Source organism: Schistosoma haematobium, chromosome 4 (assembly GCF_000699445.3).
Source record: "Schistosoma haematobium chromosome 4, whole genome shotgun sequence".
NCBI classification, from domain to species: domain Eukaryota; kingdom Metazoa; phylum Platyhelminthes; class Trematoda; order Strigeidida; family Schistosomatidae; genus Schistosoma; species Schistosoma haematobium.
In genome coordinates this window covers 6,409,218-6,434,469 of record NC_067199.1, presented here as the reverse complement: position 1 = coordinate 6,434,469, position 25,252 = coordinate 6,409,218, and the positions used below count along the sequence as shown (strand labels likewise).

Below are 25,252 nucleotides of genomic sequence, written 5' to 3'. Positions count from 1 at the left end.
AAATGAAAATAGAACGAGGGATGCGTGAATAGTAATGTATTTGTTAGTCGGCAAGCATATGTCACGCTATGTAGTAGCTCAACGGAAAGTGTGTTCAAGGTCAATGACTAAAACAACACGTACAGTCATTTAATGATGAATGTACATACAGTGAAAAATTGACAAAACAAATACAAATAACATTGAAAACTATTTACAAAATAAGGTTGTCAGGTCTATCTCCACATAGCTCCCCCCAGAGTGTCCGGAGGTAACACTGGTTATAATTTTTAAAAAATGTAAGGATAAGATATATGTACATGTATACAAAAATAATATTTACAATTATAGCTAACAAAAATGTAGCAGAGATGTAGCATAGCATAATAAACACACACAAAAAAAATATGAAGACGCTGTCATTCAATGTCTTGGTTGTCTAACAATGATAATAATAATGTACAAAACTGCTAATGACCCAAAAAGAAATTGAACTGTTTATTTTTGTGTACAATAAATGCGTAATTAAATAGAGTTTACTCGCTTATTATAGTAACAAAAATTTCTTTTTATAAATAGAAAAAATAAATGTGACAAAACGAATAATTGTGGAAAAATGTGATTATGTACACTGTGAAAAGGAAAAAATTTTTCTTTTGTTGAGTGAAATTAGTAGTGTGTGACATAGGTAGATGTGTGCTTTGTTTTTGGGTGTTTTTTTAATCGACGAAATGGACATAACGCTTGGGTTTGTTTATGGGTCTGCCGGAGCGTGTTAAACAAGAAGGCTTAGTATTCAGTTTTTTATCCTCCACTGGTTTTTCAGTCACTGGTGAGAGGGGTTGATTGTCAACAGCTTTGTCTTCTTTGACTTGAGTAGCTTCATAGAAAGCAGGTTTGATTCTGTCTATAGAAATAGTCTGCTTGTTGCCATCTCTGCTGATGATGAAGTATTTTGGTGTGCGTTTAATTACTTTATATGGACCTTCGTATGGTTGTTTCAATGGTTTTTTAACAGCATCAACTCGAACAAACACAAACTCGCATGTTTCTAGATTTCGGTCGAGTTGTATTCGATTGTTATGTTCACGAGGCGGTATGGCTTTGATCTTTTGCATGGTCTGCAGCAGTTGGCTAGCAAAACGACTTGGGTCCGTTGGTGTTAAAGTGTTTGGGTCCACTACTTGGCCTGGTAATGTAAGGGTTGTACCATAAACTAGCTCAGCGGCTGTACAACCTATATCTTCCTTTATAGTCGAACGGATACCCAGGAGTACAAGTGGTAATGCGTCACTCCATTTTGTCGTATCATTTTGTGCCATCAGCGAGCTTTTCAATTGGCGGTGAAATCTTTCAACCATGCCATTAGCTGCTGGGTGGTAAGCTGTGGTTTTAATGTGGTTGACCCCTAAAAGTTTAGTGAACTCCTGAAAAAGGACAGATTGAAATTGGGGACCACGATCTGTTGTGATTATTGATGGTACTCCATAGTTGGATATCCAGCGGTCGAGGAAGACTGAAGCGACCGTTTCTGCCGAAGTGTCTTTTATAGGGCAGGCTATGGCCCATCTTGTGAACCTGTCCACCGCAGTGAGAATGTGGGTGAAGGAGTTTGACGGAGGCAGTGGCCCAACTATATCTAAATGCACGTGTTGGAAACGTTTGTCAGGGACAGGGAACTTCCCAATTGGACTGTAGGTGTGTTTTTGTATCTTACTGCGTTGGCACTGGAGACAGTTACGTGTCCAACGTTTAACATCCGAGTTGATTTTAGGCCACACAAAACGTTCGGTAATGAGCTTTGTTGTTGCTCTGATGCCTGGATGTGAAAGACCATGCAAATGCTGAAATATTTATCGTCGGCAAGCATGTGGGACAAACGGACGATTGTTGCCTGTTGAAGTGTCGCACATGATGAATGCGTCTGAAAGGGGAATAGGTACAGGTTTGAGGTCTAAGCTAGACTTTTCTTTGCAGACTTTTAATTCTGCATCGTCTGCTTGTAATTTAGCCAAAGCTTCAAGACTGATGTTGTGGTTGTGTACCATCATGTTGATATCGTTTCTAGATAGAGCGTCAGCAACAATGTTGGAGGAGCCTTTGATGAACTGGATGTCCGTAGTGAATTGAGAAATGTAATCCAGTTGTCTCGCTTCCCGTGGAGAATGTTTGTTGTAGGTCGTATTGAAAGAATAGCAAAGTGGTTTATGATCAGTCATAATGGTGAAATCGCGTCCCTGAAGGAGGAAGTTGAAGTGTTTTACAGCTAAGTACATAGCCAGAAGTTTGCGTCCGAAGGTGCTATAACGCTCTTGAGTTGATGATAATCGTTTGGAAAAGAACACTATAGGAGTAATCTTGTCGTTAACGCATTGCTGTAATACTGCTCCTACTGCTTTTGGGAGGCGTCAGTGCAGAGGATGAGGTTTGTTGTGGGATCGGTGTTTAGGTGCTGTAGCATGGTAGCATTAGATATCATCAACTTTGCTTTCTCGAATGCTGTTTTGGCGTCAGGGGGTAGGTTGAATGTCTGACTCTTCTCTTTCTTCGTACCTTTTTTGTCGGCTTTCAACAGATCGGTTAATGGCTGTAATACTTCAGCACAACGTGGTAAGAAGCGGCGATAAAAATTACACATACCGAGGAAACGTCGTAATGACTTCACCGAGGTTGGTTCGGGGTAGTTAGTAATATCTTCAACTTTCGTCTGAAGTGGTTTGATCCCTTGTGAGTCGATGTAATGTCCCAAAAACTCTAAGGCTGGGACTGCGAATATGCATTTCGAAGGATTGATGACGACGCCATGTTTTTTAAAACGATCAAAAAGGATCTGGACATGTTGGATATGCTCTTCTAAAGATGAGCTTGCAATCAGAACATCGTCGGTGTAGGCAAACACGAAATCAAGGCCTCTTGTTACGTTATCCATGAAGCGTTGGAATGTCTGCGCAGCGTTTTTTAACCCGAATGGCATCCTTAGAAACTCAAACAAACCAAAAGGTGTTATTATGGCTGTTTTCTCAATGTCTTCCGGTGCCATTGGAATTTGGTGATATGCTCGCACTAGGTCGAGCTTCGAAAAAATGCATTTACCGTGTAGGTTTAATGAAAAGTCGTGTATATGCGGAATCGGGTACTTGTCAGGAATGGTTTGATTGTTTAATCGTCGATAGTCACCACACGGACGCCAATCTTGGTCCTTCTTTGGTACCATGTGTAACGGCGAGGCTCAAGGGCTGTTGGATGGTCTGATAATACCAAGTTGCATCATATGTTCGAATTCTCTTTTAGCTACTTGCAACTTGCTTGGTGGTAGTCTCCTCGCCCTGGCGCTAATAGGTGGTCCAGTGGTAGTGATATGGTGTTGCACATGGTGTGGATCGCATTCTTTTTGGTAGTCTATTTTCGTGATGCATTCGTATTCTGTCAGTATGTCGTTGAAAACGTTGTTCGCAGGCTTCATTATCCGTACACCATGGATTTCACAGTCGTTGGAAGGTGTACCTTCTACCTGTAAACGTGTATTTGCGTCGATTAATCTCTTCTTGGTCATATCTACTAACAAATTGTAGGCACTGAGGAAATCAGCTCCGAGAATGGGTCGTTTGACCTGAGCAACTATGAATACCCATGTGAATCTTCTGCGGAGCCCGAGATCTAATATAAGAGATTGCTCTCCGTAAGTTTTGATAACTGATTCGTTAGCCGCTACTAAGGACAATTTAGTGCTTGTCGTATGTTGTCTGCGTGAGAGGTGAAGTGGGATGATGCTGATTCCTGCTCCAGTATCGACTAAGAAGTCTGAGCCAGAAATACGATCCCTGATGTGGAAGAGGCGGCTAACATGTTGGCCAGTAACAGCTGCCGCCATTACTGTCTGGCCAGGCCGTTTCCCTGATTCTCTGTGTCAGACGCAGAAAATGTGCACGGTCGTGTACAACGCCGTGCTTTGGTGCCGTACTTTTGGTGGTACCAACAAACACCAGATGTTCGCTTCGGTGACCGAGACCGTTGTCTAGAAAAAGATCTTCGTCTGGAGAGGGATCTCGATTGTCTAGCTTGAATGGTTGCTATGGTCGATTGCAGTGACGCCAGCTGGCTCGTTAATTGTGTTAACTGCTTTTGAAAGGAGGCTAAACAGCTACTATCTGTTGGTCCAGGTGGTTGCAATGAGTTCACACAGTGATTGTCGTGGTATACTTCCATCATTTTATCTGCCATGTCGGCTAGGTCATCAAGTGCGACGGATTTCCCTGAAACACTGAGAATTTGTCTAACGCTGTGTGGTAATCTTTGAAGCCACATTTGCTTTAGGAGGGCTTCGTCTAGCTTGTATGGGCCAGCGAGTTGTTTCATGTGGCGGAGAATTTGCGAGAGTCTTTTATCACCCAAGTCACAAGATGTTAACAATTGTTGTAGCCTTTTCTCATCTGAGACCATGGTGCGTTGAATAACTGCTGCTTTTATCTTATCATATGGTTCAGATTCTGGCACGTGATCGATTAAATCACCAACTTCAGCGGCAATCTCAATAGGAAGTGCGCCGACTACGTATGCATACTTTGATGCCTGAGATCTTATGCCTCTAGCCATGAATAAAGCTTCAATTTGAGCAAACCAGACTCTGGGATTATTAATACAGTACGTTGGTAATCTTAACTCTGAGATAGCGTTGATCGAGTTTAAAGCATTATCCTCTGGTTGTGGAGAGTTTAGAAGGTTGGTCGATGAACTATCTATATCAATAAGTTTACCCGGAGAGTTCATAATGACAAAAACAAAAAATGGTGTCGTGCCAGGTTATAATAATAATAAAAAATATGTAGATATATATAGTAAATGTCTATAAAAAAATCGAGGCTCACCAAATAATTGTGGTGGACCAGACAAATATGAACGCAAAAAGTATAAACAAAGTTACTAAAGATAAATAGTAATATTAATATATACAGTTAATTGTTACAAATACAATAAAAATTAGGGACGTTACTTAAATTGACCCAACGTTGCGTGTTCTGATTAGGTCCGGTAAGGTAAATCCACAATTATGAATGCTTGATGATTCTGAGCAAGTGGGTGAACTCTATAGTGATATAATCCCACGTAGGATGTGATATATTCCAATTACAGTCTATAAATAATGATAATATTTGATTTAGACTTCAGTTAACTCAATCGCAAATGAAAATAGAACGAGGGATGCGTGAATAGTAATGTATTTGTTAGTCGGCAAGCATATGTCACGCTATGTAGTAGCTCAACGGAAAGTGTGTTCAAGGTCAATGACTAAAACAACACGTACAGTCATTTAATGATGAATGTACATACAGTGAAAAATTGACAAAACAAATACAAATAACATTGAAAACTATTTACAAAATAAGGTTGTCAGGTCTATCTCCACATAGCTCCCCCAGAGTGTCCGGAGGTAACACTGGTTATAATTTTTAAAAATGTAAGGATAAGATATATGTACATGTATACAAAAATAATATTTACAATTATAGCTAACAAAAATGTAGCAGAGATGTAGCATAGCATAATAAACACACACAAAAAAATATGAAGACGCTGTCATTCAATGTCTTGGTTGTCTAACAATGATAATAATAATGTACAAAACTGCTAATGACCCAAAAAGAAATTGAACTGTTTATTTTTGTGTACAATAAATGCGTAATTAAATAGAGTTTACTCGCTTATTATAGTAACAAAAATTTCTTTTTATAAATAGAAAAATAAATGTGACAAAACGAATAATTGTGGAAAAATGTGATTATGTACACTGTGAAAAGGAAAAAAATTTTTCTTTTGTTGAGTGAAATTAGTAGTGTGTGACATAGGTAGATGTGTGCTTTGTTTTTGGGTGTTTTTTTAATCGACGAAATGGACATAACGCTTGGGTTTGTTTATGGGTCTGCCGGAGCGTGTTAAACAAGAAGGCTTAGTATTCAGTTTTTATCCTCCACTGGTTTTTCAGTCACTGGTGAGAGGGGTTGATTGTCAACAGCTTTGTCTTCTTTGACTTGAGTAGCTTCATAGAAAGCAGGTTTGATTCTGTCTATAGAAATAGTCTGCTTGTTGCCATCTCTGCTGATGATGAAGTATTTTGGTGTGCGTTTAATTACTTTATATGGACCTTCGTATGGTTGTTTCAATGGTTTTTTAACAGCATCAACTCGAACAAACACAAACTCGCATGTTTCTAGATTTCGGTCGAGTTGTATTCGATTGTTATGTTCACGAGGCGGTATGGCTTTGATCTTTTGCATGGTCTGCAGCAGTTGGCTAGCAAAACGACTTGGGTCCGTTGGTGTTAAAGTGTTTGGGTCCACTACTTGGCCTGGTAATGTAAGGGTTGTACCATAAACTAGCTCAGCGGCTGTACAACCTATATCTTCCTTTATAGTCGAACGGATACCCAGGAGTACAAGTGGTAATGCGTCACTCCATTTTGTCGTATCATTTTGTGCCATCAGCGAGCTTTTCAATTGGCGGTGAAATCTTTCAACCATGCCATTAGCTGCTGGGTGGTAAGCTGTGGTTTTAATGTGGTTGACCCCTAAAAGTTTAGTGAACTCCTGAAAAAGGACAGATTGAAATTGGGGACCACGATCTGTTGTGATTATTGATGGTACTCCATAGTTGGATATCCAGCGGTCGAGGAAGACTGAAGCGACCGTTTCTGCCGAAGTGTCTTTTATAGGGCAGGCTATGGCCCATCTTGTGAACCTGTCCACCGCAGTGAGAATGTGGGTGAAGGAGTTTGACGGAGGCAGTGGCCCAACTATATCTAAATGCACGTGTTGGAAACGTTTGTCAGGGACAGGGAACTTCCCAATTGGACTGTAGGTGTGTTTTTGTATCTTACTGCGTTGGCACTGGAGACAGTTACGTGTCCAACGTTTAACATCCGAGTTGATTTTAGGCCACACAAAACGTTCGGTAATGAGCTTTGTTGTTGCTCTGATGCCTGGATGTGAAAGACCATGCAAATGCTGAAATATTTATCGTCGGCAAGCATGTGGGACAAACGGACGATTGTTGCCTGTTGAAGTGTCGCACATGATGAATGCGTCTGAAAGGGGAATAGGTACAGGTTTGAGGTCTAAGCTAGACTTTTCTTTGCAGACTTTTAATTCTGCATCGTCTGCTTGTAATTTAGCCAAAGCTTCAAGACTGATGTTGTGGTTGTGTACCATCATGTTGATATCGTTTCTAGATAGAGCGTCAGCAACAATGTTGGAGGAGCCTTTGATGAACTGGATGTCCGTAGTGAATTGAGAAATGTAATCCAGTTGTCTCGCTTCCCGTGGAGAATGTTTGTTGTAGGTCGTATTGAAAGAATAGCAAAGTGGTTTATGATCAGTCATAATGGTGAAATCGCGTCCCTGAAGGAGGAAGTTGAAGTGTTTTACAGCTAAGTACATAGCCAGAAGTTTGCGTCCGAAGGTGCTATAACGCTCTTGAGTTGATGATAATCGTTTGGAAAAGAACACTATAGGAGTAATCTTGTCGTTAACGCATTGCTGTAATACTGCTCCTACTGCTTTTGGGAGGCGTCAGTGCAGAGGATGAGGTTTGTTGTGGGATCGGTGTTTAGGTGCTGTAGCATGGTAGCATTAGATATCATCAACTTTGCTTTCTCGAATGCTGTTTTGGCGTCAGGGGGTAGGTTGAATGTCTGACTCTTCTCTTTCTTCGTACCTTTTTTGTCGGCTTTCAACAGATCGGTTAATGGCTGTAATACTTCAGCACAACGTGGTAAGAAGCGGCGATAAAAATTACACATACCGAGGAAACGTCGTAATGACTTCACCGAGGTTGGTTCGGGGTAGTTAGTAATATCTTCAACTTTCGTCTGAAGTGGTTTGATCCCTTGTGAGTCGATGTAATGTCCCAAAAACTCTAAGGCTGGGACTGCGAATATGCATTTCGAAGGATTGATGACGACGCCATGTTTTTTAAAACGATCAAAAAGGATCTGGACATGTTGGATATGCTCTTCTAAAGATGAGCTTGCAATCAGAACATCGTCGGTGTAGGCAAACACGAAATCAAGGCCTCTTGTTACGTTATCCATGAAGCGTTGGAATGTCTGCGCAGCGTTTTTAACCCGAATGGCATCCTTAGAAACTCAAACAAACCAAAAGGTGTTATTATGGCTGTTTTCTCAATGTCTTCCGGTGCCATTGGAATTTGGTGATATGCTCGCACTAGGTCGAGCTTCGAAAAATGCATTTACCGTGTAGGTTTAATGAAAAGTCGTGTATATGCGGAATCGGGTACTTGTCAGGAATGGTTTGATTGTTTAATCGTCGATAGTCACCACACGGACGCCAATCTTGGTCCTTCTTTGGTACCATGTGTAACGGCGAGGCTCAAGGGCTGTTGGATGGTCTGATAATACCAAGTTGCATCATATGTTCGAATTCTCTTTTAGCTACTTGCAACTTGCTTGGTGGTAGTCTCCTCGCCCTGGCGCTAATAGGTGGTCCAGTGGTAGTGATATGGTGTTGCACATGGTGTGGATCGCATTCTTTTTGGTAGTCTATTTTCGTGATGCATTCGTATTCTGTCAGTATGTCGTTGAAAACGTTGTTCGCAGGCTTCATTATCCGTACACCATGGATTTCACAGTCGTTGGAAGGTGTACCTTCTACCTGTAAACGTGTATTTGCGTCGATTAATCTCTTCTTGGTCATATCTACTAACAAATTGTAGGCACTGAGGAAATCAGCTCCGAGAATGGGTCGTTTGACTTGAGCAACTATGAATACCCATGTGAATCTTCTGCGGAGCCCGAGATCTAATATAAGAGATTGCTCTCCGTAAGTTTTGATAACTGATTCGTTAGCCGCTACTAAGGACAATTTAGTGCTTGTCGTATGTTGTCTGCGTGAGAGGTGAAGTGGGATGATGCTGATTCCTGCTCCAGTATCGACTAAGAAGTCTGAGCCAGAAATACGATCCCTGATGTGGAAGAGGCGGCTAACATGTTGGCCAGTAACAGCTGCCGCCATTACTGTCTGGCCAGGCCGTTTCCCTGATTCTCTGTGTCAGACGCAGAAAATGTGCACGGTCGTGTACAACGCCGTGCTTTGGTGCCGTATTTTTGGTGGTACCAACAAACACCAGATGTTCGCTTCGGTGACCGAGACCGTTGTCTAGAAAAAGATCTTCGTCTGGAGAGGGATCTCGATTGTCTAGCTTGAATGGTTGCTATGGTCGATTGCAGTGACGCCAGCTGGCTCGTTAATTGTGTTAACTGCTTTTGAAAGGAGGCTAAACAGCTACTATCTGTTGGTCCAGGTGGTTGCAATGAGTTCACACAGTGATTGTCGTGGTATACTTCCATCATTTTATCTGCCATGTCGGCTAGGTCATCAAGTGCGACGGATTTCCCTGAAACACTGAGAATTTGTCTAACGCTGTGTGGTAATCTTTGAAGCCACATTTGCTTTAGGAGGGCTTCGTCTAGCTTGTATGGGCCAGCGAGTTGTTTCATGTGGCGGAGAATTTGCGAGAGTCTTTTATCACCCAAGTCACAAGATGTTAACAATTGTTGTAGCCTTTTCTCATCTGAGACCATGGTGCGTTGAATAACTGCTGCTTTTATCTTATCATATGGTTCAGATTCTGGCACGTGATCGATTAAATCACCAACTTCAGCGGCAATCTCAATAGGAAGTGCGCCGACTACGTATGCATACTTTGATGCCTGAGATCTTATGCCTCTAGCCATGAATAAAGCTTCAATTTGAGCAAACCAGACTCTGGGATTATTAATACAGTACGTTGGTAATCTTAACTCTGAGATAGCGTTGATCGAGTTTAAAGCATTATCCTCTGGTTGTGGAGAGTTTAGAAGGTTGGTCGATGAACTATCTATATCAATAAGTTTACCCGGAGAGTTCATAATGACAAAAACAAAAAATGGTGTCGTGCCAGGTTATAATAATAATAAAAAATATGTAGATATATATAGTAAATGTCTATAAAAAAATCGAGGCTCACCAAATAATTGTGGTGGACCAGACAAATATGAACGCAAAAAGTATAAACAAAGTTACTAAAGATAAATAGTAATATTAATATATACAGTTAATTGTTACAAATACAATAAAAATTAGGGACGTTACTTAAATTGACCCAACGTTGCGTGTTCTGATTAGGTCCGGTAAGGTAAATCCACAATTATGAATGCTTGATGATTCTGAGCAAGTGGGTGAACTCTATAGTGATATAATCCCACGTAGGATGTGATATATTCCAATTACAGTCTATAAATAATGATAATATTTGATTTAGACTTCAGTTAACTCAATCGCAAATGAAAATAGAACGAGGGATGCGTGAATAGTAATGTATTTGTTAGTCGGCAAGCATATGTCACGCTATGTAGTAGCTCAACGGAAAGTGTGTTCAAGGTCAATGACTAAAACAACACGTACAGTCATTTAATGATGAATGTACATACAGTGAAAAATTGACAAAACAAATACAAATAACATTGAAAACTATTTACAAAATAAGGTTGTCAGGTCTATCTCCACATAGCTCCCCCAGAGTGTCCGGAGGTAACACTGGTTATAATTTTTAAAAAATGTAAGGATAAGATATATGTACATGTATACAAAAATAATATTTACAATTATAGCTAACAAAAATGTAGCAGAGATGTAGCATAGCATAATAAACACACACAAAAAAATATGAAGACGCTGTCATTCAATGTCTTGGTTGTCTAACAATGATAATAATAATGTACAAAACTGCTAATGACCCAAAAAGAAATTGAACTGTTTATTTTTGTGTACAATAAATGCGTAATTAAATAGAGTTTACTCGCTTATTATAGTAACAAAAATTTCTTTTTATAAATAGAAAAAATAAATGTGACAAAACGAATAATTGTGGAAAAATGTGATTATGTACACTGTGAAAAGGAAAAAAATTTTTCTTTTGTTGAGTGAAATTAGTAGTGTGTGACATAGGTAGATGTGTGCTTTGTTTTTGGGTGTTTTTTTTTAATCGACGAAATGGACATAACGCTTGGGTTTGTTTATGGGTCTGCTGGAGCGTGTTAAACAAGAAGGCTTAGTATTCAGTTTTTTATCCTCCACTGGTTTTTCAGTCACTGGTGAGAGGGGTTGATTGTCAACAGCTTTGTCTTCTTTGACTTGAGTAGCTTCATAGAAAGCAGGTTTGATTCTGTCTATAGAAATAGTCTGCTTGTTGCCATCTCTGCTGATGATGAAGTATTTTGGTGTGCGTTTAATTACTTTATATGGACCTTCGTATGGTTGTTTCAATGGTTTTTTAACAGCATCAACTCGAACAAACACAAACTCGCATGTTTCTAGATTTCGGTCGAGTTGTATTCGATTGTTATGTTCACGAGGCGGTATGGCTTTGATCTTTTGCATGGTCTGCAGCAGTTGGCTAGCAAAACGACTTGGGTCCGTTGGTGTTAAAGTGTTTGGGTCCACTACTTGGCCTGGTAATGTAAGGGTTGTACCATAAACTAGCTCAGCGGCTGTACAACCTATATCTTCCTTTATAGTCGAACGGATACCCAGGAGTACAAGTGGTAATGCGTCACTCCATTTTGTCGTATCATTTTGTGCCATCAGCGAGCTTTTCAATTGGCGGTGAAATCTTTCAACCATGCCATTAGCTGCTGGGTGGTAAGCTGTGGTTTTAATGTGGTTGACCCCTAAAAGTTTAGTGAACTCCTGAAAAGGACAGATTGAAATTGGGGACCACGATCTGTTGTGATTATTGATGGTACTCCATAGTTGGATATCCAGCGGTCGAGGAAGACTGAAGCGACCGTTTCTGCCGAAGTGTCTTTTATAGGGCAGGCTATGGCCCATCTTGTGAACCTGTCCACCGCAGTGAGAATGTGGGTGAAGGAGTTTGACGGAGGCAGTGGCCCAACTATATCTAAATGCACGTGTTGGAAACGTTTGTCAGGGACAGGGAACTTCCCAATTGGACTGTAGGTGTGTTTTTGTATCTTACTGCGTTGGCACTGGAGACAGTTACGTGTCCAACGTTTAACATCCGAGTTGATTTTAGGCCACACAAAACGTTCGGTAATGAGCTTTGTTGTTGCTCTGATGCCTGGATGTGAAAGACCATGCAAATGCTGAAATATTTATCGTCGGCAAGCATGTGGGACAAACGGACGATTGTTGCCTGTTGAAGTGTCGCACATGATGAATGCGTCTGAAAGGGGAATAGGTACAGGTTTGAGGTCTAAGCTAGACTTTTCTTTGCAGACTTTTAATTCTGCATCGTCTGCTTGTAATTTAGCCAAAGCTTCAAGACTGATGTTGTGGTTGTGTACCATCATGTTGATATCGTTTCTAGATAGAGCGTCAGCAACAATGTTGGAGGAGCCTTTGATGAACTGGATGTCCGTAGTGAATTGAGAAATGTAATCCAGTTGTCTCGCTTCCCGTGGAGAATGTTTGTTGTAGGTCGTATTGAAAGAATAGCAAAGTGGTTTATGATCAGTCATAATGGTGAAATCGCGTCCCTGAAGGAGGAAGTTGAAGTGTTTTACAGCTAAGTACATAGCCAGAAGTTTGCGTCCGAAGGTGCTATAACGCTCTTGAGTTGATGATAATCGTTTGGAAAAGAACACTATAGGAGTAATCTTGTCGTTAACGCATTGCTGTAATACTGCTCCTACTGCTTTTTGGGAGGCGTCAGTGCAGAGGATGAGGTTTGTTGTGGGATCGGTGTTTAGGTGCTGTAGCATGGTAGCATTAGATATCATCAACTTTGCTTTCTCGAATGCTGTTTTGGCGTCAGGGGTAGGTTGAATGTCTGACTCTTCTCTTTCTTCGTACCTTTTTGTCGGCTTTCAACAGATCGGTTAATGGCTGTAATACTTCAGCACAACGTGGTAAGAAGCGGCGATAAAAATTACACATACCGAGGAAACGTCGTAATGACTTCACCGAGGTTGGTTCGGGGTAGTTAGTAATATCTTCAACTTTCGTCTGAAGTGGTTTGATCCCTTGTGAGTCGATGTAATGTCCCAAAAACTCTAAGGCTGGGACTGCGAATATGCATTTCGAAGGATTGATGACGACGCCATGTTTTTTAAAACGATCAAAAAGGATCTGGACATGTTGGATATGCTCTTCTAAAGATGAGCTTGCAATCAGAACATCGTCGGTGTAGGCAAACACGAAATCAAGGCCTCTTGTTACGTTATCCATGAAGCGTTGGAATGTCTGCGCAGCGTTTTTTAACCCGAATGGCATCCTTAGAAACTCAAACAAACCAAAAGGTGTTATTATGGCTGTTTTCTCAATGTCTTCCGGTGCCATTGGAATTTGGTGATATGCTCGCACTAGGTCGAGCTTCGAAAAATGCATTTACCGTGTAGGTTTAATGAAAAGTCGTGTATATGCGGAATCGGGTACTTGTCAGGAATGGTTTGATTGTTTAATCGTCGATAGTCACCACACGGACGCCAATCTTGGTCCTTCTTTGGTACCATGTGTAACGGCGAGGCTCAAGGGCTGTTGGATGGTCTGATAATACCAAGTTGCATCATATGTTCGAATTCTCTTTAGCTACTTGCAACTTGCTTGGTGGTAGTCTCCTCGCCCTGGCGCTAATAGGTGGTCCAGTGGTAGTGATATGGTGTTGCACATGGTGTGGATCGCATTCTTTTTGGTAGTCTATTTTCGTGATGCATTCGTATTCTGTCAGTATGTCGTTGAAAACGTTGTTCGCAGGCTTCATTATCCGTACACCATGGATTTCACAGTCGTTGGAAGGTGTACCTTCTACCTGTAAACGTGTATTTGCGTCGATTAATCTCTTCTTGGTCATATCTACTAACAAATTGTAGGCACTGAGGAAATCAGCTCCGAGAATGGGTCGTTTGACCTGAGCAACTATGAATACCCATGTGAATCTTCTGCGGAGCCCGAGATCTAATATAAGAGATTGCTCTCCGTAAGTTTTGATAACTGATTCGTTAGCCGCTACTAAGGACAATTTAGTGCTTGTCGTATGTTGTCTGCGTGAGAGGTGAAGTGGGATGATGCTGATTCCTGCTCCAGTATCGACTAAGAAGTCTGAGCCAGAAATACGATCCCTGATGTGGAAGAGGCGGCTAACATGTTGGCCAGTAACAGCTGCCGCCATTACTGTCTGGCCAGGCCGTTTCCCTGATTCTCTGTGTCAGACGCAGAAAATGTGCACGGTCGTGTACAACGCCGTGCTTTGGTGCCGTATTTTTGGTGGTACCAACAAACACCAGATGTTCGCTTCGGTGACCGAGACCGTTGTCTAGAAAAAGATCTTCGTCTGGAGAGGGATCTCGATTGTCTAGCTTGAATGGTTGCTATGGTCGATTGCAGTGACGCCAGCTGGCTCGTTAATTGTGTTAACTGCTTTTGAAAGGAGGCTAAACAGCTACTATCTGTTGGTCCAGGTGGTTGCAATGAGTTCACACAGTGATTGTCGTGGTATACTTCCATCATTTTATCTGCCATGTCGGCTAGGTCATCAAGTGCGACGGATTTCCCTGAAACACTGAGAATTTGTCTAACGCTGTGTGGTAATCTTTGAAGCCACATTTGCTTTAGGAGGGCTTCGTCTAGCTTGTATGGGCCGGCGAGTTGTTTCATGTGGCGGAGAATTTGCGAGAGTCTTTTATCACCCAAGTCACAAGATGTTAACAATTGTTGTAGCCTTTTCTCATCTGAGACCATGGTGCGTTGAATAACTGCTGCTTTTATCTTATCATATGGTTCAGATTCTGGCACGTGATCGATTAAATCACCAACTTCAGCGGCAATCTCAATAGGAAGTGCGCCGACTACGTATGCATACTTTGATGCCTGAGATCTTATGCCTCTAGCCATGAATAAAGCTTCAATTTGAGCAAACCAGACTCTGGGATTATTAATACAGTACGTTGGTAATCTTAACTCTGAGATAGCGTTGATCGAGTTTAAAGCATTATCCTCTGGTTGTGGAGAGTTTAGAAGGTTGGTCGATGAACTATCTATATCAATAAGTTTACCCGGAGAGTTCATAATGACAAAAACAAAAAATGGTGTCGTGCCAGGTTATAATAATAATAAAAAATATGTAGATATATATAGTAAATGTCTATAAAAAAAATCGAGGCTCACCAAATAATTGTGGTGGACCAGACAAATATGAACGCAAAAAGTATAAACAAAGTTACTAAAGATAAATAGTAATATTAATATATACAGTTAATTGTTACAAATACAATAAAAATTAGGGACGTTACTTAAATTGACCCAACGTTGCGTGTTCTGATTAGGTCCGGTAAGGTAAATCCACAATTATGAATGCTTGATGATTCTGAGCAAGTGGGTGAACTCTATAGTGATATAATCCCACGTAGGATGTGATATATTCCAATTACAGTCTATAAATAATGATAATATTTGATTTAGACTTCAGTTAACTCAATCGCAAATGAAAATAGAACGAGGGATGCGTGAATAGTAATGTATTTGTTAGTCGGCAAGCATATGTCACGCTATGTAGTAGCTCAACGGAAAGAGTCTATCTCCACAAGATTATAAGATTCAAGCAGAGAGTCCTTGTTTCAAGTATGAAGCAGAGATGCTGGAAAGAGTCCAACGACGAGGTGATAAGATCGTACAAGGTCTATCTGACCTATCTTATGAAGATAGGCTGAGACACCTCAACCTAGTTCCGTTATCTTACCATAGAGTACGAGATGATCTAATATTGGCTTATCGTATACTGAACTATGACCTTGGTATTAACATGCCTTATCTTTTACTTACACCTAAAACTGATCATTTGAGAGGACATTCGAAGAAAATTCAAAAACCGAAATCAAATCGTTTACGTCTGCAGTTTCGTTTCTCGTATCGAGTAGTGAATTACTGGAATTCTCTACCGAAACACGTAATATCAGCACCTTCTGTTGATATATTCAAAACAAGATTGGACCTCCACAGTATTACAAACTGCAAGGATTAATACGGGTTGATAGACTTCTATCATTATTACTAATGACTCAAGACTGAGGACTGAAATCGGAAACCCATTGGAATTTCTGAAGGTCGCCCTTCAAATGTGTGGTTATTTTAAATAATGGACGAGAATTGTGGACGTTTAAAGTATATTGAGCTAGAAAACTACAAGTCCTATAAAGGAAAGCAGGTAATTGGTCCTTTCAGCGTATTCACTGCTATTATTGGGCCAAATGGGTCGGGTAAGTGCTCTGAATCTTATGTTCCAAACCGTATCTTTGCTGTTTATATATATATATATATATATATATCACTACGATTTTTTTATTAGTGTTGAATGATAAAGGTTGTCGATTGACATGTATCTGGACTGTACATCACTCAAATACTTGGTAATAAGTTTTTTTAATTTTGTGGAAAAATCAGTTAGGCATACCTTAATAGGGGTTTTGACCATTTTGCTTTTTCGTGAAAATAAATTTGTAGACAACCTGTGGGTGTATATAGCAGGCGTGGTTTTGTAGCTGAACTATTTTCTTGAAGTTTGTGATTTGGTTATCACAACCTCCCTGTACTCATCCCATATGATGAGTCATCAAGTATAGTCGGGTTCGTCTATCCAGAAGGCAATCACGCCAATTGCAGTGTGGTAAAAAAATGTTGAGTGCAATCGAAGTCAAGGCTTTTTCCTTTAATTTCGTTAATTTTGAACTGTGTTTAGCTACTATAAGGTCGAATGTAAAGCTCATCGGTCCTAGTGTTCATGTACAGATGTGATAGCTTATTCAGCTTCGAAATGCTTGAAGTTTTCAATATTCTTTTATCTTTGCGCTTAAGAAGGTGGCCGTACTAGGTGGAAGTACAAAGCAATTCTGGGTTTCAGTAGTGTTTGGGCATAGTAGTGTTCAACACTTAAAGTTTTATACCTTCAGAAAACACCATTGTACATGAGTCGTTAGGACTTGTGATCTAACGCATAGTACTACTGTAATACTTCATCAAGAATACTGATGTTCGTTTCATATCGAAAACGGTATCAGATTACTCGTGAATTTCTGTCTGTAAATTTGAAACAATCTCACCATCTGGAGCGTTTTAGGTTTCTTTTGTAATATTTTCCTTATGTGCAATATGCGAATAGGAAGTTTTTACTTTCGATATTTGATTTTCTCAGGCAAGTCAAATTTAATGGATGCTATTAGCTTTGTTCTTGGAGAAAATACTCGACATTTACGTGTTCGTAGGCTTAATGTAGGTGTTTTACTGGTTACTCAAATTTGTTAAAGGATTTAATCCACGGTTCGGTGGTTGGGAAACCCGTTGCAAAGTCAGCATCAGTTACTGCAGTTTATGAAATGCCTGATGGGGAAGAAAAGCGCTTTAGTCGTGTTATTCACGGCAATACATCCGAGTACCGAATAAATGGGGTCGTATGTTCCTGAATTTTTACGCAGCCTCTATTTTAGTCTGTTCGTGTTGATGAATATGCTGCTGCTCTGGAACAAATACATATATTTATGAAGGTGAAGAACTTTCTGGTTTTCCAAGGTGCTGTGGAAAGTATAGCTATGAAAAATGCACGTGAACGTTGTCAGATGTTTGAGGAAATTAGCAAGTAAATCAACAAATATTTTTAAAGTGATTTTCTTAGATCTGCTGAATTAAAAGAAGAGTACGATTTGTCGAAAATGGAAATGCAAAAGCTGGAGGAGAACGCAACTTTCAACTTGAACAAGAAAAAAGGCATTGTTGCTGAACGAAAAGAAGCAAAGATCGAAATCGATGAAGCTGAGAGGTACAAGAAACTGCAAAATGAATTGGTTAGTATTAGGGTTTTACTGATTGGATTAAGTTTGTTCGAAATTTCTTTCCTAGTTGTATGATTCAAATGGTTTAATTGGTTATGGACGGAATAGAAGAAGCTTTCGCTTAACCGACTTCCGTATCTAGTAGTAGGGGATCACTGATACCTCTGGTCAATGGCCTAGGTATATTTAGCTAAGAAAGCTGCTGTAATACATGAAACACAAGTTACTTAAGTTTGGTGTTCGGAATTTGTGACCCTTCATTAAATTCCTATGCTTATTACCAGTTTCTAGTAACACAGGAATTTTTTGGTAACACTAGGGGGATTCGGTAAGAAACATTTCTAGTCAATTAGTTTCATCCTTTTTATTGTGAAAATTGAAGAGCTGACTACGGTTCACGTCACTTTTCCTTCACTACTTATCTATGAGTTTTGGGATAGTTAATAGTTGCTTTAAAATACTAGGTTGTATGGAATCAGATATAAGTTGCTTCAGTTGTTTTGATTGTTTTCCAAATATGCTTTTACTGGTTACAATTCGTTTCCATCCTGTATGTTTATTTAAATAATTGATTTTCTATCTAGATCCCTGTTCTAGTCATTTTCTCTAGTTTTTTGCATCATGTTTCTATACTGCAGATGCTTCGCCATTCACTAAGCACTTAAACTCAACCACGTCTTAGGGGTCGTGGAAAAACTGAATTAGTTCTGGCCTTAGTAACTTGGGAGCGTGACCGCGAAGTCAAGAGAACAACTGTTTAAGACCAGTCTCGCAAAGCCTTTTTATGGGAAGTCTATAGTGTGTTAGCTCCGCACTGCAAAAGACCTTACCGTCAGAGACGGAAATCCATGAAGTGAAGTTGTATCGCATTTGAAGGTTGGCCTTTTCTGACCACATCATCGTTTCAGATCCTGGTTGTCCGAAGGAAACACGTTACCACTGTCATGTGTTTCTGCAGTCAGCAGTACGGCTTCGCGCTCCGACCTCAGTTTACTGCTCATAGTCTTAAAGCTTTCCAACCGACTTGCTGGGTATGATAGGACCTTAAGGAATATATGTTCTAGCCAACAGCTCGTTGGAGTCATCACGATAGGCAAGCCTGACTACCACGTCAAAGTAGTAGCTACGATCGGGTCCATCCAGATCCCTGTTTCAGTCACCTGTTCCCGTTTTTAGTATTCTGCTTCCATACTGTAGACGCCTCGTCATACACTAAGCATTTAAGCTTTGCTTTTTCCAGTTAATGGGACTCGTTAAACTCACTTTTTGCGAAAACGAAATTTAATCGTTTATCACCGAATAACTCACCATACGATAGCTTTGTTAACTGAATCATTTCTCTCATCACTTGTAGACGAAGAAACGACTGGAACTTCATTTGTTCAAACTTTATTACAATGATTTGGAAATTAGACATGTACGTGAGGAGCTCAAACAAAGAGAAGAAGCTGTTGCTGCTGAACATGAACAGCGTCAGTTGATTGAAGAAGAAATGAAGGAGAAACGTCGTGAATTAGGCAAAATCAATCGAGATCAGTCATCTCTAGAACAAGAAATTAAGAAATGTGTATGTTGTGAATTTTTTTCGATGTGCGTTTATTGTCGTGCATTTTTCGTTTTTAGGAGCAAAAGATTGGGAAGAGGAAACCTGAATTTATTAAAGTTTCGCAACTCTTGCGTCATGTTAGCGAAAAGCACAAAGAGTCCAAGTAAAATTGATTTCATGCATTGATTTTTTTTCCTAATCTTAATTTTTTAATGAAAGAAAATCCTTGGAGAATGCTAGACAACTGCATAGTACACATCTACAAGAAATCGATCAGTTAGAGGCAGAATATGAGAAGATATCTGATATACAACGAGATTATGAGCAACAACAGTCTAAGAAATCACTTGAACAAGGTCGAGACCTAGAACTAGAGGAAACTCAGGTTTGTCTATATCCCATTATATATATATATATATATATATATATATATATATATATATATATATATATATATATATATATATATCGCTGTGCCTAGTCAACATCACAGTCAGCTCTTTAGTTGAAAAAAGCCGATCATCTTTGACTCATAGACTTCATCTTCATCCATTTTATGGTACTCAGTGAAATCACATTTATATGGTACTTGGTTTTGATTATACATGAATCCCAAGAGGCTATCGTAACTACTAAATGGGACAGTAAACTTTAACTAATATACTGGAATCAGTGAGAGTAGAGTTTCTATCACTGAAATCCTAATAGATAAAGTTAAGCTTCCTGAGCTGAGCAAATACATCTTCAGTTCAACTGTTGACAATAATTTTTTATCTAAAACTTTAAAGGTTTCGTTATTTTTTTATTGAAAGAAACAGCATATTAACCGTTGAATGAGTTTAAAGGCCCAGCCAGTTCGGGTGTGAAGCGAATCTCGCCTAGGAAAATATGTAATCATTTATTTCATCATCACAATAGACGAAAAATAGTTTCCTACACGAGAGCATGTAATTTCTTAATACGCAGAGTTGACTTAAAAATCAAATAGTTCTAGGTTAGTTAGCCAGAACACATCTGTAAATTCGTAGGGAAAGGACTGCAACTTAGTTGCCTAGATCGAATTCTATGTCACAAGCTTGAAATTCATGACCAACTGATTGTGAATTGAGTGTTTAAAATCTATACTTGTGGTAGCTGTCTAAAACCTCAACAATGTTCCATTCGATACTGTAGTCAGATGTTATGTTGCTTAAACTTCGTTAACTACAAAGTGTTTACAGACATTACTGTTATATCCTAACGAATAATAAATGAATGGTAACTACTAGGAGTTATTTACGAACTGGTATATACATATCTTATAGCATAACTGTTAAGTAACTAGATTACATACTTATATCTCTTTTATTATAAGCCTTTATTTGACCTACTGGCTATTACGATACTATTCGCCATTCTTAACTTGTTCCAGATTTATTAGTTACAGTCTCACACAACCACTTTTGGGTTGATACTGTATAATTGTTATTTTCTATTTTGTGGTATGATGCGGTCTGATTTGCTTGTATATAAACTGCGTATATCTGGAATACATGATTTATGCAGTATAAGCTGATATTATGTTCTGAACTCAACGGGCTGAGCAAAACAAGAAGAACCAATAAGGAGTCGGAGTTGACTCTAGGTTTCTCGTGCTGGTTAACGCGTCATTGGTTTGGCACAGGACCAATGTCATATGAATTGGTGTTTTAATTGGCGATTTAGTTATGTGGTAATTGACATAACATTTATGTTTAACAGAAATAATTTGTGAGGACATTAATTTATGCTGCTTACTATTTTATTCATTTATCCTTATTATTTTATGTCAATTTTTTCGGGGGATCAGTTGTCTGAATATCATCGGTTAAAACAAAAGGTAGCTGAACGAACATCACATTTGTCTGCTGTGCTAGACAATTTAAATCGTGAGTATAATGAACAGAAAGATTTATATGATGCATTGTACCGAAGAAAAAATGAAATTGAAAGTTCTTTGAAACGTAAAGAAACTGAATTAAATGAAAATAAAAAACGCTTGCAAAAATTATTGGAGTATATTGAGTAAGTTGGTCATATATATATTATTAGTTTTTAAACTAATGATGATGGTGTCGGACTTAATTTAGTGATTTAAATCAGTTGGAAGGCTCGTAAATTTGAACAGACTAAGAGGGATTAGATATCAGCCACTTCGAACTCAACTGTACAGTATTTTAAGAGTGGTATACTTCTATGTTTGTTCCTCATTTATTTAATCATTATAACACTGGTGCTTTGTATACTTCAGATTGAAATTCTCTATTGACTTTACCATGAATTTGGCAATGTACACTAAAGTTCGTGTCACATGAAAATGATGTTTAATGAGCCATTTTTTGCGAAATAAGTTTCCTAAGAGGAAACTAAAATATTGTTTTAAGCTTTTGAGACAGGAAAAACTATGATTGTTTGACGCTGATAAGTATGCCTGTGTTCTAGAACCTGACGAATGATGAATATGTGGTCGATGCATCCACGACCAGGTCTGAAGCCAGTCTAATTTTCTCGTGTTTGCAGTTCACGAACATTAGTTAAGCGTCCAATAATTATTGAGGCTGGTATTTTGGATGCTATATTGATCAAACTAATCCCTCCATGGTTATCACAGGATGATTTTGACCCCTTCTTATATACTGGGACAATCAGTGATTGCGACTAGTCAGACGAAACTACGTTCAACTCCTAGATTTTAGCTAAAATATTAGTTAACCTAATCGTTAAAATTGGACCACCAAACTTAAAGACCTTTGGAGCCAATCCATCTGGACCAACTGCTCTTCCTCGTTTCAGATTAGCCGTAGCTTTTTGAACTTCAACTAAAGTCGGGGGGCCTACTTCAATGTTCCATTCACGCTGTTTGGGAATTGTTGGTAGTTGTAGAGTAGCTGAAGGCCAGCTGAAATGTTCCGCCCATCGTTCTGAACGTCTAGACTGGGAGCAGATAAGGATGTCGTCTTTTTCAAAGATAATCTCACTTGATGCACAGTGTACTAGTATTTATTCTGCGGAACTTTTAGTACGTGCCTCTTGTCTCTACACTTATCAGTAGTGTCGGCTTTGTAGTTAAAATTCTCGACGTTAAACTAATAGACTTCACGTTATGAGTCCGGTCACCAACGTTTTGGACATTCAGGTAGGATCGCTATACATTACATGAAATATGCTCGACTCAAATCCGAGTGCACAAACTTTTAACCACCTGTCGATTTACAATATTTTTTTGCACCGATAAATTCAGATTAAATGTTTTGTCAGATATCACCGAGCGACTGCTGTAACATATTTACATATGCACTATTACTCAACGATTCTTCATTCTTATGTAATATTTAGCTCAAGTAATCGTGCTATAACCGAACAACGTGAAACAGAAAAAGCTATTCGGGAAGAAGTTGAATTGGCCACTAGACGTATTGATGAAATTAATGCTGAGTTAGAAACTGTTGTTTGTCAGCTTGGTGAAGCAAAAGTTGAACGACATGAATCATCTCGTGCAGCCAAAAAACAAGAGCTTATTGAAAATTTAAAACGTCTTTTTCCTGGAGTTGTAAGTAGCACTATATATTAATACATTTCTAATAATTAAATTATCATGTGGCTACTAATCTTAAAAATTAGTGCAGTAATCACACTCACAAATTCATGTACTACTGACTCCTTGTTATCAATCGTTGAAAGCGATCGCTAGTTTAGTGTGCATCAATTTTTATCTAATTACTAGTGTTTACAAATAATGATTTGAAATTTTATACGGCTCACATCTAATACGTATGTTACAAAATGAATCAGTTATGATACCACTCCCGTGTGTCCCAATAAGTGTAAAAAGTTTAAGCATCACTACAGCATTTCTGCGGGACCTGATTATTTTCTAACAAAACAGTTGTAGTTGAATTTACATTCAATTTTTATTGTTTTAATCAATTTACAATAATTAAAGCACCTTGTTGATACCGTTGAAGTTGATTACATGTTCTCACATTAAACAGTTGGTATTTAGTAAATGATCTCAGTACTCCAAATACACTAAACGTATTACATTGCAGTAGTTTTCATACTGTCAGCTTTTCAGTCGCTTATAAAGTAGTTAAAATAAGCCTAGGTGATTAGTAATATAGAGGACTGTTGGGTTAGATTAGTACTTCCTTATGCGCCGTCAACTCCTGTATGAAGTATGAAAGTTCACTTACTTATTTACGTACGCCTGTTACCCCCAATGGAGCATAGATTGCCGACCAGCATTCTCCAACTCACTCTGTCATGGGCCTTCCTTTATAGTTCGATCCAATTGTTGTTCATCCTTCTCATGTCTCTCCGTTTCTCGAGGTAATGTGTTCTTGGATCTTCCTCCTCTCCTTTGGCATTGAGGATTCCATGTGAGGGCTTGCCTCGTGACACAGTTGGATGCTCTCTTCAATGTGTGTCCTATCCATTTCCAGCACTTCTTCCTGATTTCTTCCTCCACTGCGATCTGGTTTGTTCTCTCCCACAATGGGTTGTTGCTGATAGTGTCTGGTCAACGGATCCGAAGTATTTTGTGTAGACAGCCGTTAATAAACACCTGTATCTTCTAGATGATGGCTTTTGTAGTTCTCCAAGTTTCCGCCCCATACAGTAGAACTGTCTTGACATTTGTATTGAAAATTCTAACCTTGGTGTTGGTTGACAGTTGTTTTGAGTCCTAGATGGTCTTCAATTGTAGATATGCTGCTCTTGCTTTGCCGATCCGCGCCTTCACATCTGCATCAGATCAACCGTCCTCACCAATGGTGCTGCCTAGATATGTAAAGGTTTTTACATCCTCCAAAGCTTTTCCATTAAGTGTGATTTGATTAGTGCGTGTTGGGTTGTATCGGAGAATCTTGCTTTTCCGTTTTTGTATGTTGAGATGTACTGCTGCTTAGACTGCTGCTCCACTGGTCGTCTTCTCATGTATTTGTTATTGCGTGTGCGATAGAAGAGCCAGATCATCTGCGAAGTCTAGATCGTCCAGGTGCATCCTAGCTGTCCACTGTATCTCGCTCTTCCCCCGAGATGTTGACGTTTTCATGATCTAGTCGACCACCAGGAGAAAGAGAAAGGGTGAGAGTATACAACCGTGCCTGACACCTATCTTTACTTCGAACGAGTCTGTAAGCTGTCTTGTGTGCACGACTTTGTAGCTTAATCCATCATAAGAATTTCGTGTGATATTGACTTTCTTCTGAGGCATGCCGTAGTGTCGAAGAGGCCTCCATAGTATTGTCCTGTCTATGCTATCAAATGCTTTCTCGGAGTCAATGAAGTTGATGTAGAGTGATGAGTTCTATTTAATTGATTGTTCCACAATGATCCGTAGTGTTGTGATTTGGTCTGTGTTGTCCATTCCAACCTTGACATTTAGGTCTGCCATCAGAATGGTCAAGTCCTTTGTTGGGCACTTCTCGACGATTGACTGCAGCCTATCGTAGAATTGATCTTTAACGTCTTCATTGTGGTCGTTGTTAAGCGCATAGCATCGGATGACGTTCGTCGTAATGTCCCACTACTTTGTTTTGAAAAAGGCTTTGATGATCCTGTGTCCATGAGATTCCCATTCTGTAAATGCTTTTTGTGCTTGTTTGGATAGCATCAGTGCAACTCTTTGTGTATGTGGAGCGTTTTTTTCTTCATGGTTGGAGTATAACAGCAGCTCCCCTGAAGCTAGTCTTTGTTTTCCAACGTGCGTCTAATGTTTCACTGATTCCAAGCACAGCCAGGTTGTATCTCCTCATTCCTGCAGCAATTTAGGAAACTCTCCCGGTCTCCCACATTGTACGAGTATTCCATGTATCTAACTTGATGGTTGCTCTGGTTGTCAGAAAGGGCATCGACCTCGTGGCTTCCGGAGGAACTCGGCT

The 25,252-nt window shown here is 39.5% G+C and overlaps 2 protein-coding genes across 2 annotated transcripts in view; one reads left to right on the top strand and one right to left on the bottom strand.

Annotated features, from left to right (window-relative positions):
* Positions 1-693: 693 nt before the first annotated feature.
* Positions 694-9,644, bottom strand: TY3BI_2 (Transposon Ty3-I Gag-Pol polyprotein). Its single transcript, XM_051208169.1, has 2 exons — positions 8,742-9,644; positions 694-3,589 (listed from the first exon to the last, which is right to left on the bottom strand). The coding sequence occupies exon 2, from the start codon at positions 3,191-3,193 to the stop codon at positions 2,369-2,371; it is 825 nt and encodes a 274-aa protein (XP_051066058.1). The 5' UTR covers positions 3,194-3,589; positions 8,742-9,644; the 3' UTR covers positions 694-2,368.
* A 6,449-nt stretch (positions 9,645-16,093) lies between these two features.
* Positions 16,094-25,252, top strand: part of SMC1B (Structural maintenance of chromosomes protein 1B) — a 46,453-nt gene continuing 37,294 nt past the window's right edge. The window contains exons 1-10 of the mRNA XM_051215533.1: positions 16,094-16,240; positions 17,173-17,249; positions 17,285-17,428; positions 17,465-17,613; positions 17,650-17,818; positions 19,161-19,373; positions 19,430-19,515; positions 19,572-19,737; positions 21,181-21,395; positions 22,707-22,920. Coding sequence (XP_051066057.1) covers positions 16,120-16,240; positions 17,173-17,249; positions 17,285-17,428; positions 17,465-17,613; positions 17,650-17,818; positions 19,161-19,373; positions 19,430-19,515; positions 19,572-19,737; positions 21,181-21,395; positions 22,707-22,920 — 1,554 coding nt within the window. The 5' untranslated portion in view covers positions 16,094-16,119. The remainder of the gene's footprint in view (positions 16,241-17,172; positions 17,250-17,284; positions 17,429-17,464; positions 17,614-17,649; positions 17,819-19,160; positions 19,374-19,429; positions 19,516-19,571; positions 19,738-21,180; positions 21,396-22,706; positions 22,921-25,252) is intronic.

Coding starts and splice junctions, on each gene's coding strand:
- TY3BI_2 (XM_051208169.1), bottom strand. CDS start 3,193: ATGGTACCAAAGAAGGACCAAGATTGGCGTCCGTGTGGTGACTATCGA.